The sequence below is a fragment of the Chiroxiphia lanceolata genome, chromosome 13 (genome assembly GCF_009829145.1).
Source record: "Chiroxiphia lanceolata isolate bChiLan1 chromosome 13, bChiLan1.pri, whole genome shotgun sequence".
Lineage (NCBI taxonomy): Eukaryota > Metazoa > Chordata > Aves > Passeriformes > Pipridae > Chiroxiphia > Chiroxiphia lanceolata.
In genome coordinates, this window is record NC_045649.1 from 1,755,115 (window position 1) to 1,769,175 (window position 14,061).

The 14,061-nt window shown below is 54.8% G+C and overlaps 1 protein-coding gene and 2 non-coding genes across 3 annotated transcripts in view; 1 reads left to right on the plus strand and 2 right to left on the minus strand.

Moving 5' to 3' along the window:
* VAC14 (VAC14 component of PIKFYVE complex) overlaps nucleotides 1-13,794 on the minus strand; it is a 57,551-nt gene extending 43,757 nt beyond the window's left edge. The window contains exons 1-10 of the mRNA XM_032701509.1: nucleotides 13,620-13,794; nucleotides 11,288-11,438; nucleotides 10,622-10,789; nucleotides 9,885-9,947; nucleotides 8,786-8,893; nucleotides 7,895-8,004; nucleotides 6,880-6,986; nucleotides 5,881-6,015; nucleotides 5,463-5,615; nucleotides 3,422-3,476 (exon numbers count right to left, since the gene is read on the minus strand). Of these exons, the coding sequence (XP_032557400.1) occupies nucleotides 3,422-3,476; nucleotides 5,463-5,615; nucleotides 5,881-6,015; nucleotides 6,880-6,986; nucleotides 7,895-8,004; nucleotides 8,786-8,893; nucleotides 9,885-9,947; nucleotides 10,622-10,789; nucleotides 11,288-11,438; nucleotides 13,620-13,723 (1,154 nt within the window). The 5' untranslated portion in view covers nucleotides 13,724-13,794. The remainder of the gene's footprint in view (nucleotides 1-3,421; nucleotides 3,477-5,462; nucleotides 5,616-5,880; nucleotides 6,016-6,879; nucleotides 6,987-7,894; nucleotides 8,005-8,785; nucleotides 8,894-9,884; nucleotides 9,948-10,621; nucleotides 10,790-11,287; nucleotides 11,439-13,619) is intronic.
* On the minus strand, nucleotides 4,476-4,546 carry TRNAG-GCC. Its single transcript has one exon. It is a non-coding gene; the product is annotated as a tRNA-Gly (tRNA).
* Nucleotides 12,280-12,350, plus strand: TRNAG-GCC. Its single transcript has one exon. It is a non-coding gene; the product is annotated as a tRNA-Gly (tRNA).
* Nucleotides 13,795-14,061: the final 267 nt, after the last annotated feature.

Consider the following 14,061-nt stretch of genomic DNA (forward strand, 5'->3'; position numbering starts at 1 on the left):
CTGACAAGGGCTGGGACAGCCTGCCTGAGGTCCCCCTCCAGCTCACTCACCCAAGCATGCAGTGAGAGCAGCAAAGGGAAGCCATCTCCTCACTCCAGAATGGAAAGGAGGGCTGGGAGGAGCCACCCCAAAAGGACACCCTGAACCTTAAAGCTACACGAGACAAGCTGCTGGAGAATGTTTGGTGCCTGAACTCAAAGCGAGCCATTATGCTGCCTTCAACCAACCACCTCGGGGTGCTGCATTCCACCCAAGCATTCCCCACCTCCAGAGATGCCCAGCTGCACCCTAAAGCTGTGTCAGGCACTTGGAATCGGGGTACAGTAACTTCCAGCATGAGACAAGCACCAGCAATTTTAGCTTTGTAGTGAGCCCTAACTACCACATTTAAAAGCCTGGTTTAAGCACAGCCTTGGGCAGTTCAGCCACGTGGCAGTTGCTTGCCCTTTCTGCAGAGCAACACAGCTTTACGTGTCCATGTGCCGCTGAACACCACCCAAAACATGAAGCCTTCCTTCCATCAGGAAGGACCACAAAGGCTCTTCTGCAGATTCCATGTCCCTTACCTAGTTTGGTGAGGGATTGTGGTCCCACCACCCACACTGCCCAACCCTGACTGCTTCCAGCTGTGCCTGACCATCTGGCCAGGAGCACCCACCAGGAAGTCATCTCAAACAGTCCAGGTCTTGTATCGAAACACCAATGCAGTTACAAGAGCCTAAAAAGCACTTTCCAGCTGTTTTGGTCCATTGACACAGGACAGACATCTGCATCTTCTCCTGCAGCAGCTCAGACTGACGGAAGGAAGCCCGGGCTCTGCTCCAGCAGCCACGCTTCCACCTCCCCTTCCTGATCCGGTCTCACACCAGTGATTGCAGCAGCAGCATGGTCAGCCAGGCCACAGGAAGGCTCCAGTGCCTCTGAAACATGGTTCTGGTTCACCTTCAGTGACAGTTTTTGCAGGAGCTGGAAGCGGGGACCCCCATGTGGATGGGGAACCCCGAAATCCCTCCAGCCCTGTGCAGCCAGGCTCTCCCAGGAGCCAGCTCCCCTCTTGGCATAGACGCGGTCCCCACTTCCTAGTAGATGCCACCAGGAAACTCCACCAGGAAACTCCCTCCAAGTGAAGCTGGCAAACACTTGGGAAGCATTTTGGATCACGTTTCAGGAGTGGGATGTGTGTGTGTGTGTGTGTGTGAGCTCGTGGCCACAGGAATGTGCCCAGCACCCACGCATCGAGCACTCAGACCTCCTCATCTTCTCGGATGGCATCTTCATGGAAGATGTGCCTCTGCAGACACCAGGGCATGAGCTCCTCCACCCCCACTGCCCGGGGTGCTCCTTTCCCTGCTGCTGCAGTGCTATCCTATCCTATCCCTCTGCAGCCGGCTGCAGGGAGGGCAGGAGGAGGGGGCGTGAGAGCTGGATGCTTGGCGCCGGGCCATGCTCCATCACTGGCTCGCCGGGGGAGACCGGGGGAAGCAGGGGGGGGCTGGGGGGGAAATGAACAAAAACAGAAGCAGAGAGTGACTTCATCTTAAAAGGCAGCTGCAACTTCCTCTGTTTGCAGCTTTCCAGCTTTCCACGCCGACTCAGGGGCTTCCCGCGGTCCTGCCTTGACACCCAGTGGGCGCTCGGCGCAGCCGCCGCTCCCCGGCGTGAGTTACGGCTGCAAACGGCTGCGGTTCCAGCTCTTGCCTTCCTCTGGCTCCAGGGCCAAGCCAGACAGCCTGAGCAATGCACAGAGCACCAAGCAAACATCCAGGGCTCCCACCAGCCACGTACAGCACCCCCCAAACCAATGCCAGTCCCTCACAGCGGATGCCACGGCAAAAACACTTCAGGTCCTGTTGCTGGATCAAGCAGAGGGGTCACATGGGGTGGGGAAATGGGCTTCAGGGCAGGTAAACCCCGTGATAAAACCTGGAGTTTCTTGTTTAAAAGGGCTTAGGAGGGGCTCAAGAAGAAGTCTCTATCTAGCAAAGCCAGGTCTCTTAGAGATGTGGAGTGTCCTTCTTGCTGTCCCAGATGGTTTTCCCTGGTGCTGGAGCTGCTGGCAGACTAATTCAGTTTCGGCAGCCTTCTCCTTCTGTCTCTCTGTGACACTGGGACAACACATCCCAGCTCCCCCCTGTTTCTGTCCCCCTTTAGTTTTCACTCCCTCTCTCCCCCAGGTGCAAGCTCTTCAGCACACAGCCACAGCTATCACTTGTCCTCCTGACCTATTGCCTCTTCTTTTTCTTCCCCCTCCCCTTCTCCATTTCAGCCCCAGGTACATCCACTTCTGCACCTACTAAACTTTTAGGGTCGAGCAGGGTCAGGACCCAGCAATGACAAAAAAGCCAGGAAAATCATTCAAGAGCCATAAACCAACATCTAGGTGCAAATTAAATGGCCTGTACTTCCAAGAGAGAAAAAATTAAGGGCATCATTAAGACCATGGAGTAGCTGGGCTGTACAGAAATGCAAAAAAGGAATGGAGGGTACACACCATCAACCTGAAAAGCTGATGCTTGCATTGCTCTGGGATGTGTCACGATGGGCATCACGCTGCTAGGATGCAGCTAAAGCAACACATCCTATTTTGGGGATCACAACAACAAATAAAAATAAGCATCAGCACAATAAAAGTGTTGGAAATCACGACCTCTAAGTAAAGGAACTGCAGCAGCAGGAGGAAAGAAAAGATGCTATTAGAGCAGATGGATTTGTCCCCAAATTCAGACAGAGAGCGTGCTGGGCACAGAACTGGTGCAGGGCTGACTAATGCCACACGAGGCTGCCAGGGGTGCAAGACCACTCACCTCTGCAGCCCCAGGTCCAGCCCCACAGCCCCGTGGTGCTGTGGGGGGCTGCCAAGGCTGCAGCCTGGAGCAGGGTCAGTGCCCCCCAGGCTCCCCAGACCGTTCATGTGCCACATTCCTGTGAGGCCTCTGTGCCTCCAGAAGACAAGCACACAGTTCCTCTCCCACCATTCCATTGCAAAGGCAGAAGGGAACTAAATGCCTTCTGTACTGGCCGAGCTAGAAGAGCCATAAATGAGACAACCTCCTCTCCAACTTAACCCTATTTTTTAGGGGGAATGCACAACCATGGAGGCTTGAGGATAGGTGAGGTGCAGATTCCTCAGTGCACAGACACTTGCTGCCTCACTGGGGGGCTTTGGAAGGTCTCTTCAGGAGAAAAACCACCTCAGTTTACCACAAACTCAAGACATTTTGGTGCAAAAGCATTAAAGAGAAGAAGTCAACCCCTAGAGCATCCCCAGGCATCCACCCTACTGGGACCCAGGAGACCCCAACTGCTTCCCAGTTCAGCCCACCCTTCCTCACAGCTCTGTCTGTATCTGTCAGTCCTTGTCTGTACCCTTAGAAGCCTGCTCTTCTTGTCAAGCCCCTCTGAAGCAACAAACAGACCCTACCTGGTCACTGTGAAGACATTGCTGTTGCTGGAGTCACCAGATGCATCCAAAGACCCTGGGGGCAGGAGGAGACACAGTTAGTGGGATGGCAGGGAAGTTGGACAGCAGGACTAGAAGCCTGGAGAGCTGCATGACCTTCTGCAAAGACATCACCAGCCATTGTTTGAGGGTCTGGGGACCCAAAGAATCACTTCTGCCTGCAGTGAGCATTTTACACTCCTTGTCAAGCTCTTCTCTGCTGCCAGAGAAGCTGGTACAGGACTGCACCTACCCAGCAAAATGCAGGTGGCACAGCTTCAGACCTCTGCCCCAAACTGGGTTTCCTCTTCTGTAACAAAGACTCAGACACATCCTTCTAATGGTTTCAACCATTCTGAAAGTAGCCCAGAACCGCAGAGCTGCCTTCAACTGTCCTGATTTCAACACCTCGAGATACCACACACACAGGGAAGGTGGAATCCAACCCAGGACATCTCCACCTGGCATAACCTGACTCCATGTGGAAACCAAGAGACCCAAACAGTTTTTCAACCTCTGCTCGGTGCTAAAACTGGGTCTTACAAGCACAGTGACAAAGCACTGCAGAATGAACCTGACTCTTTGTGCCCCCTTGTGCCAACAGCCTCTACTCACACAGGCAGCGCCACCGCCACATCAGCACTCCCAGGGAACAGAGCTGAGAGTTTCTGATGGAAAACCATCACAGCCTTCTCTGATCCTGCCTGCTTCAAGGTGAAATTTAACCCCAGAGGGGTCGAGATTAAAGCAATTAAGTTTCCTCTTGATGTTTTAAAGCCCTTCTGCGACAGATTTTAATACAAGGAGGTATTCTCGGGACAAATGAGGAATAAAAAAGAAAAGTTTTTGCTGCTGTGCTGTGGCAGTGCATTTTTCTGCTTTACTCCTTCCAAAAGGAGACCCTGCATGGCGTTTGGCAGTGAAGGCTTTTGCGCTTTCGTTGAAGATTAAAGTGTTTCCCTAGGCTGAGATTTTGAGGTGCCTGGGTCCATGTTATGGACAGAAACCAAAGTAAAAAAGGAGGAAAAACAAGTGTTGCATTGGCCGGGAATCGAACCCGGGCCTCCCGCGTGGCAGGCGAGAATTCTACCACTGAACCACCAATGCTGCCCTGGGCGCTGCCCCAGCCTGCTCCTGCCTCCCCGTGGGCAGGAGGACACGGACACCCCTCCGTGTCCGTCTCAATTCCACCCCTCCGTCTCAATTCCACCCCCTGCTCCCTCTCACAGCAGGGTTTTCCCTTGCCGGGGGTGTTACAGAAGAGCACCGGGCTGAAGGTGCAGCCCCAAACCAGCACGGCTGAGCTCACGTGCTTTAAATGTCACACACGTAATTCGCACACCTGCACAACGAAGACGTGCTGTGCCAGCAGCAGCAGCGTTTAGTCATGCCAGGACAACGGCACCCAAGGGATGCCACTGCTGCTTCCAGGCATTGGTGCACTGGGACTGCTTAGTTTCTTCTCCACTGAACCCTCTTCCAGCTCTTCCAGTCTGCTTACAAATGTTTGCCTTTTGTGTTCTGGAAATTTTAGGACTGGGACAATATCCACAGGATGGTCTGGAGAGCACCACGAATTTGGAAAGGATCCAAAATCCTTCTCCTTCCCTTTCTTTACCCTTCTCCACCATCAACATCCTTCATGCATGTGTTGATGCACCCCCAGGGCAAACACAGCTCTCCGAGTTCTCCTTTGGGTGACAACAGCTGCTCTGGAACTACAAATGATCTTTTTCAGGTCAACTTAATGACTAAACTGAAGTGGAGGGTGGTGAGGGGATGGGGATGCTCATGAGGAAACACAGCACTGCAGCACCACTTGGGCTCCAGGCTGGACCACTGACCCTCTTAAGCAGACTGCACCAAACGGGTCTCTCTCAGCAGAGATCTGTGAAACAGAAAGCAGAGAGGTCCCACATGTCCTGAGCTGCTTCAAGACACCAAACCAACTCAGGAACTTCTCTTGAGAACCTTCCCTTGACCTTCCTCACAACTCTAATGGTCCAGATCAATGGGGACTCACTGCTGGATGCTGCCTCTGGCTTGGAGAGGGATTCCTCTGAGGTGGGCTCCTTTGGTATGTCTATTGACTGTTTGGCCTCATCCATTTCATCATCCTCTGGGATGACCAGCTTCATCAGGCTCTGGTTGCACACGTTTGCCACCTCCTTGATGTCTGAGTGAAGGTAGTGTAAGGAACACACATGGGTAGGTGCCAGCCACGGAGAAGCCACCACAGCCCCACCAGGGCTGCCCCAACCCAGCTACTGCAACCCCCCCTCACGTCCAAACAGCCAGTGTGGGTGTTAGCACTTGGAGGGAGGACTTCTCCTGGCCCTCTCCAGCCATGCAGCTGGACCTGCACCCCAGGGGCAGGAAGCAGGTGCTTCCCTGTGGGTTGCTGTAGCAGGAATGGGAGCAGCTCTGAGTTACAAGGATACTCTTCTTGCGATCGTCGTAGGAGAGACACGGCAGGACCGCGGTCAGGATCCCTGAGGAGTAGGGCAGCATCACCCGGCCAGCCAGCTGGATGAACTCCCTCATCCAGCACATGGCTGTAAGCTGGATCAGGTCATCTGGAAGACAGGGGACAAGCAAGGGTGAGGGAAAGGACAGCACCGGCAGCTGAGCAAACCCCGTAAGCCAATGACCACCTGAGAGCATGGAGCTACCTCTGCTCCACCCAAAGAGACCCTAGCCTGGGAAAGCTTAGTCCCAGAGGAGATCAACTAAGACCTGAATCTGCAGTGAGGCTGAGATTAAACACAATCATTAAGTTTTAGAGTTAACCCCCTTCAACCTATAATGAAGGTTTTCTCATTTACAAGTATTCTGTCAAGCTTACCAATGCATAAGGATATTTCTACTGTCACACCCACTGCACTTGTGTATCTGGGTCAAGCACTGTTCCTAGAGCTGGGGTTTTAACAACCTCCCCAAGTTCTGGGGCACTCTGCTCATGCAAGGCCAGGTTTTAGGCTTAAACAGTGTCAGCTTAATGAAAAGCCAGCAACCTCTCAAGAAACACCCACTCCCACCCAGCAATGCTTAAAGAGCAGTTTAAGCTCAATGAGCACAACCTGGGGACAAGACCCTTCTCAGGAAACAAATCCAGCTGCAGCTGTAACCCTCTGTCACTGCCTAGACAGCAGACCCACAGGAGCTGCAGCACTGGCACAAAGCCCCCACACATCCAACTGTCCAGCCTGTGCACCTCGTGCGACCAGGTTATGGTAAGCCCTTAAGGAGATCCTTCCAGAAGTGCTGCATATCCACATGTGCCATGCACAGCCAGATATTTTTCTTTCAGGTCCCTCCACTCTGGGAGGATGCCAGACCTGTGTTGTGTCTGTGGCATCAGCAGTAGTGCCAACTGTGGGAGAGCTGCCCCCCACCACAAACCAGGAGCTGGGTGCCACTGCTCAGTCCTGTGCACTCACCTGCTGCCTGGCAGTGGATCACCAGGATATTGGCCATTTCTGCAAACTTGACACTGGAGGGATTCTTCTTGATCTCCTTGAGGAATTCCCCAAGAGCCACCTCGCACCTGCGGACAGGTAGAGCAGCTGGTCAGCGCTCTGGTCAGCCTTGGATGGAGAAGTTAGGGAGAAGTTATGGAGACAATCCTGCAGGGTTGTCCGCACAGGAGCAGGGCCAGGAAGGGATGAGGGTGAGAAGCTCATCCTGCCCCAGAGCAGGGACTGCACATGGCTGAGAGGACAGAGGCAATGACTGCCCAGAGCCCCCCACACCTTCCCAAAACTCCCCCACAGCCACTGTGGATATGGAGGTGCCTGGGATGGGGAGCACAGAGGGGAGCAGCTGTGCAGCCAATATCCAAAGTTTTCAGTGCTGGCTCCTCAGCATGTGGATGCTGGGAAACAAAGATACAGAGAGGATCCAGAAGGGCTTGGCAGGAGGATAGGCTCGGGCTGGTCTTGCCACTTACTTATGCCCCACAAAACAGGTCCAGCCACTCTCTCCCAGCACAAAACACCAGGATCCTCTGACCCCTCTGAGAACACACAGCCAATCCTGCGCTTCAAAACGCCTCCGTCCTGGAATCAGCAGCGCATACACGGAGCAAGCTCCCAATGCTTGCTCCTGTTCTCCACCCAGGAGACGCCGGGTTGGAGCTCTGCCTTGCCGAAAGAGGCTCACGTGCTGCTTCTTCAGAGAGCTCATACCCCATCCCAGCAGCACACTGGCTGTGAAGTCAACGCTTCAACCAAGCCAAAACAGTCTGTCCCCCAGGGACAGAGCACGGTGTCCTCCCCAGCCACAACAAGTTCCTTGCCAAGGACACTTTGATCCCCCACCCAAGCCGATCCACCTCCCACCCCGCACACAGGGTTTTGCTGCCTTTATACAGAAGAGCTGCAAACCAAGGAAGAGGGTGATGGATGGACAGCAAACATGACACAGCCCTTGCACCCCGCCAGCCTTCACACTCACATTTTCCGTATCTCCTTGCTGTTGTCTCCCAGGATCTGGAAGAGCCCGTCCAGGATTTCTGGCAGGTAATCCAAGAGGTTGATGTCAGGCACAGACTCCAAGACCAGGATCTAGCTCGGGGAGGAGTAAGAAAGAAGAGGTGAGTTTTGGAGAAGCTGATTAACATCACCAGCACAAATCTGGCAGGATACTGAGGAATTCAGAGCTGAGCTGTGTGGGATGGGGGGAAGAAAAAAAGGACAGCGTGGAGCTGCCCATCTTGGGAAGCAGCTGAGCTGGCACAGGAAATGAGTGATCAGCCTGCAGCACTGCTACATTTCCAATCACAGCTCTGTAAAACAACGCAAGGATCAGGAATGACTGCCAAGACACATGCAGGCAGACCTGGGATGGCAGCAGTACAGCTGAGAGTCCAGGGACACACATCTCCTCAGACTCCAAGCAGGCACCAAGAGCTTCTGCCCTGCACAGAGAGGAGAAAGCAAGGGGAGATCCCTTGCCTCCCAGAGAGCAACATCCCTCCATCACTGCTGGGTGATGAAAAGCAGCCTGGCACTGTCCCTTGGGAGACCATAACCTCTAGACCACAGTGTGTCTATTTACACAAGCAACACTTTGACTGTACTTTCTAATTTGGTGTGCAATGTCCTGAACAGGTTGGCAGAAGCACAGTGTGATGTCCCTGTGACTGCACCAGCAAGGTGACAGGGAACTGTCCTTTTAAAGACGGCTAAAAACTCAGCTGGCTTAAAAACCTGCCCAAATAAATCCAGGTGCCTGAGCTCACACATTGCCATGGATATCTGCAGTTTGCCCAGACACAAGAAGCTGGTGAGACACAATATTCTGGAGTTCAGACCGGCAGGAACACGTGGCACCCCGTGCACCTACCCAGGATATGATGAACTGGCGGGCATACTGGTTGTTGGAGTAAATCCTCTCACGCAGCAGGGGGATGAAGCCCACCAGGTCAAACTGGTTGCTCTCTGTCACGATATCCTGCAGAGCCCAAGCAGAGGGTGTTAGGAAGGATGGCTGCCAACTCATGTCCATGCAGACACCCCACTCCGTCTTTTTAAGGCACATGACAGGAAAAAGATGACAACCAGTTGATGCACAGGTCTGCAGGTCATGAGACCTGGGGAGAAGGAACCACGCAGTTTATTCAGGCAATGAGCTAGGAATTCCCCCCCTTGGGCAGGGACTGAGCAGGACCCAGAGAGGGATGCTCCTGCCTGCTGTGTGGCAGCCTGGCTGAACAGGAGGAACTCATGCCTCAGTGGTGTGCTGCACACATGAACAAGCACTTTTGATGCAGCCACATGTACCAGGGTGGGAAAGTCTCCGAGTTTTGTTTAAAGCTCTTTCTACACACTTGGTGGATTTTGCTGCGTGGCCGAGTCTCTTGCCCTGGTGTGGTGGAGCTGATCTCCCAGCAGGAAGGTTTGCAGCAGGAGACTGGTTTAACTGGTGTGATAAAGAGGAGTGAGAGTGAGGGTAGGATCTGGGAGGGAGCTGCTCCTCTCTGAACAGCAGGAAAAAAGGAACTGGGAGGTCTGTGACAGTAAAAGCCCATCAGCAGACAGAACAGGAACGGGAACCAAGCCCTGCACCCTAAAGCAGCAGCAGAGCAGTTCTGCTCACAAACTGACTCGCCTGGGCAAGGAATAGCAGAAGAACAGCCCTTCTGTTGCCTGGGACAAAGGTGGAAACCCACTCAAACTAAAACCTTGCTTCCCCCAGTTCCCGGGAGTTGAATGCACACGTGGCACTGGGATAACCCACCAGCCCCTCCATCCAGCCGCCTGAGGAGACCCCCAGACCCTCAGTCCAAGAGGCTGTGGTCCGTGAGAGAAAGAAATGTTTTACCAGCAGCCACAGGACTGAGCTGGGATGGTTTTAGCACCTGCAGCCTCAGGGACTGACACATCCCCAGCCAGGACATGCCTCCAGCCTACACCAAGGACTCTCAGCTGGAGAGCAAAACTACCTTGAGGAGCCGGTCGAGGAGCTCAGAGCCGCTTTTGACGTTTGGGTCAGGATCAGCAGCCAGCTGTGAACGACAGAAACAAGAGCCATTGCAGCACTAGGTCCCAGGTCTGTTCCCTGCTCTGCAGTGCAGCTCTCAGCAGGCTCACAGGACTGTTGCTCTCCTCTGGCATGACAGGGATGGACAGAGCGAAGACCCTTTATCTCCAGTTTTTCATTAGACTCCACCAAATTCTCCTGAGAGACTTCCTAAGGGGAATACCAAGCAAACTTCACCTCCCCCTGCTATGCAGGTTTTCATGGGCCAGTCACGCCCTCAAGAAGGGGAGAAATACAAGTTACCAGTGAAAATCTACAAAGACATAGACATGGTTTTAACCCTACAGACCCCACAAAGATGTACTGCTGCAGAGCCACCTCGCCTGCATTAGCTTTCTCAGCCTCATTTTCGAACACCATTCAACAAGGAGCAGGAAGATACATCCTGGAGGTGAGGATAAGCAGAGAGCAAGGTATCTTACAGTGAACTCCACACCCACAGTATCAGTGAAACTGTGTGGAAACTGCTCATTTTGTCCCTCAGATCTGTCTGGGTCAAAGTAAACCAGTTTACTTGGAACGCCGACCTTGGACAACCCGGTTTGTTTGACTTGGGAGATGTCGAGGACTAGGGAAGAAGCCTCAGAACTCAAGTGTGGGAAAGAAAAGCACATGGGGGTTTAAGAGGAAGCTTCTTACCTTGCTGAGGCCATCAAAGAGCACATTGAAGTGTGGGAGGACAGAGCCTCTGGCCACCTTGACGATGTTGTAGAGAGCCTCGCAGGCATAATACCGCAGGCGACTGTCGGCGTCATTGAAACACGTCAGCACCGGCTCAATCAGCTCCTTCAGGTACAGCCCAGAGTCCTGGTGGACACAAGGAGACTGCTCAGCCAAGGACCAAGGCACAGGGAAGAGATGGCACTGCCCTGGCCACGAACTGCAAACATCCTGCCCGTACCTCAGCCCTCCTTCCCAAAGATCCTGCTCGTGCTGCCGGGGCTGCCTGAGCTGGGGGTGGGAGGTGGAAGGGTTGCAACTCCTGTCAGCTCTGTTAACATGAATCAGCACCCAACCTGCTGAGTCTAGTCCAGCTGCTGGACACTGAGGATGGACAGACACACTTTAAACATGCCTGGGGGAGCCGCCAAGGTGTAGCCCAGGCCAGAAAGTGCTCCAGGGTCCAAAGGACGAAGGTGGGTGTGCTGGGAAAACTCAAACACGACCCAGTTGAATGGTGCGAGGCAGGGAGGGAGCCAGGGAGCTGCAGGGCCGCCAGCCTGAGTCTCCCCATCACACTGACCCAGGAGGAACCGCTGTTCTCACACCACAACCTGCACAAGCCCCAAAACCCACCGCACCCACCTTGCCCAGGGCGATGGAGCAGGCTGCCAGGCCAATGAGTCCCCCTTTCCGGCTGTGGGGGTGCTGGGAGAGTGCAAACTCCTGTGACAGGATCTGGATGACGTGTTTGATCTGAGATGTGTTGTTCTGAGCCACAAACTCTCGCACCAGCCTGGGGAGAGGAGAGGAGAGCACACGGGGAGGTTTAGGTTCTGTCCGATACAAACGCTGAAGGGTTTGGTTCCCCATGGGGACTTTCAGCCACGACAAACACCAGACAAAGTGGTAATGAAATGGGGAATGCTGACAGGATCCACAAGTGAAACTAGAGCTCTCCCCTCCGCCCTGCTCACATCCAACAGCAGCTCACTGCCCTCCTGCTGCTCCAGCCTGCAGCCTCCTCCACCACTCACGAGCTCTAAGCCCAGGATGGGCTCTCAAGGGCCACCCCAGTGCAGTTGTTTGCTTGCAGAGAAGAAGTTACCAGGTCCTCAAACCCCCTCTCCAACAGGGCAGGTCATTTATCCCCAGCAGGGCACAGGACAGCAGCCAAGAGGAGCTAAGCACAGACCAGGAGTGCTGGTAGCTCGGCACAGAATTGCTGCCCACCAGACCCACATGCAGTGCCAAGATTTTGGACATTTCCCAGCCACCCCCACACTGCTTCAGCTGATACCTCATACATTTAATTTTATATTAACAGTATATTTAAATATGCTCCTAAACAGCCCAAGCCTTAATAAAAAGCCAACCCAGTTTCCATACGCAATACCTGCTCCGCCCCAGGAACCTGCAGCTCGTTACCCAGAGATAATTAATGCATCACCCGTGCTCAGATGAATGAGCTCCAGCCCTGCTCCAGCCTACGGAACCACTTCCAGGTCCCAGCTCGTCCGTCCAGCCCTTTGGCCCCGGTTTCCCTGTGGCAGAGCCACTGGCCAGGCAGGGAGGCACAGGCAGCTGTGGAGCCAGATGTGGAGCCAGATGCAGAGCCAGATGTGCAGGCAGCTGTAGCATTGGTGGTTCAGTGGTAGAATTCTCGCCTGCCACGCGGGAGGCCCGGGTTCGATTCCCGGCCAATGCAGTGCTGTTTTTCCTCCGTTTTTCTTGGACTTCTATCCACAGTACAAGACCCAGGCCCCTCAAAAATTCTGCCTAAATCACTAACCTTCACCTTCATTGTCAATAAACGTGAAAAACCTTTCACTGCCTAGTTCCACACAAGGTTTCTTTGGCACTATATGGATCTCACACTGCCCTCTCCCAAACAAGGGCCACCGGCCAGTCACGCACTTTATAATCCAGGAAAATCATTACAGAAAATGTTCATGAACTTTCCTTCCCAGGATTATGAACACCAGCTCTGCTCTGACCTTAGCAGCTGCTCCCTTTCTCTCCAGGGGCACCAGGCAGCCCCTCCCTATTCTTCCTACTCCAAAGCCAAGTTCTCCAACAGTTACAGCCCGACCCTTTATCCCAACAGCTGATTTAGGGAAAATGGCTCCATCTCCAGTCCTGCTCCAAAAAGAGGAACACACTGAGCTCAAGCAAGACAGACCACTGGGATGATCACTTTACTGCCTGCATTTCATGGATGGAGCTTTGCTTGAATGTGAATAAGTTTGCAGACTTCCTTAAAGGATTCAAGATTTAATTAATGAGGCAAAAAGCCATGGAAAGTGAAGTGCAGCATCATAGAGGCTAAAAGCAGCAGGAGCTGCTGCTCCTGCATCACCAGACAGAGGACAAGGAGGTTCCTGAGTTGAGAGGCAGCAAGTCCCTCCTGGCTCAATGCCATGGACATGGGAGAGATGCTGCTGGGGCTGTTCTGTGATGGGTTTTGGATGATCTAAACCTGTGAGATCTGCAGAAGAGGTTGGCCCTTGCCTTCTTCCTTCTCATACCCTTCCCAAATCATGTTTGCAGATTGATTAGCTGAACTGTGTGACCCCAAAGCAGACTTTGGTTGGTATAAGCCAAGCACAGACTCACGGTCCCCCCAGCGTGACCCCCAGCCCCAAAGCCCCCAGTTCCCATTGGGGTCACCCCCTTCCCCTACTCTGGGCCTCCCAGGTCCCCCCGGGGTGACCCCCACCGCCGCAGCCGCCGGCTCCCACCGGGCACAGCCGGGCCGGTCCCTCCCGCCGCCCCCTGCCCGGTAGGAGCTGGACCCACCCCAAGCATCCCTGACCGGCTCCCGCCATGCCGGGGCCGCGGGGAGACCCGGCACGCCAACACCCCTCCCCGCCCTTCCCCGGGGAGCCGGGCCGGCCTCCCCGGCCCCATCCCCGTAGCGGCACCGCCCTCGATTCCCGCTGCCCTCCCCGGTTTCCCGGCATCTCCCGCCACTCACTTCTCGATCTCCAGGGCCGCCACCTTCCTCTTCTCGTAGAGCTTGTCGGTGAGTGCCCGCACCACGCCGGGCGCCAGCGGCGCCAGGTCCCGCTCGGCGTTCATGGCCCCGCCGGGCGGCCACGTGACCGCGCCCGGGACCGCGCCCACGTGACCCCGCCGGCGGCGCGCCCACGTGACCCCCGCCCCGCCCACGAGCCCCCGCCCCCGCCCTTGTGACCCCGCCCCGCACACGGGGCCCCGCCCCCGCGGCCGAGGGGCTGGAGGGAAGGGGCGGAGGGGAGAGCGGGGGGCTGAAGAGGAACCAGAGTGTGCCCGGGGGGGGCAAGAGGGCCGGTGGATCCTGGCCTGGATCGGGAACAGTGTGGCAGCAGGAGCAGGGAGGTGATTCTGCCCCTGGACTCAGCGCTGCTGAGGCCACCCCTGGAGTGCTGTGTCCAGCT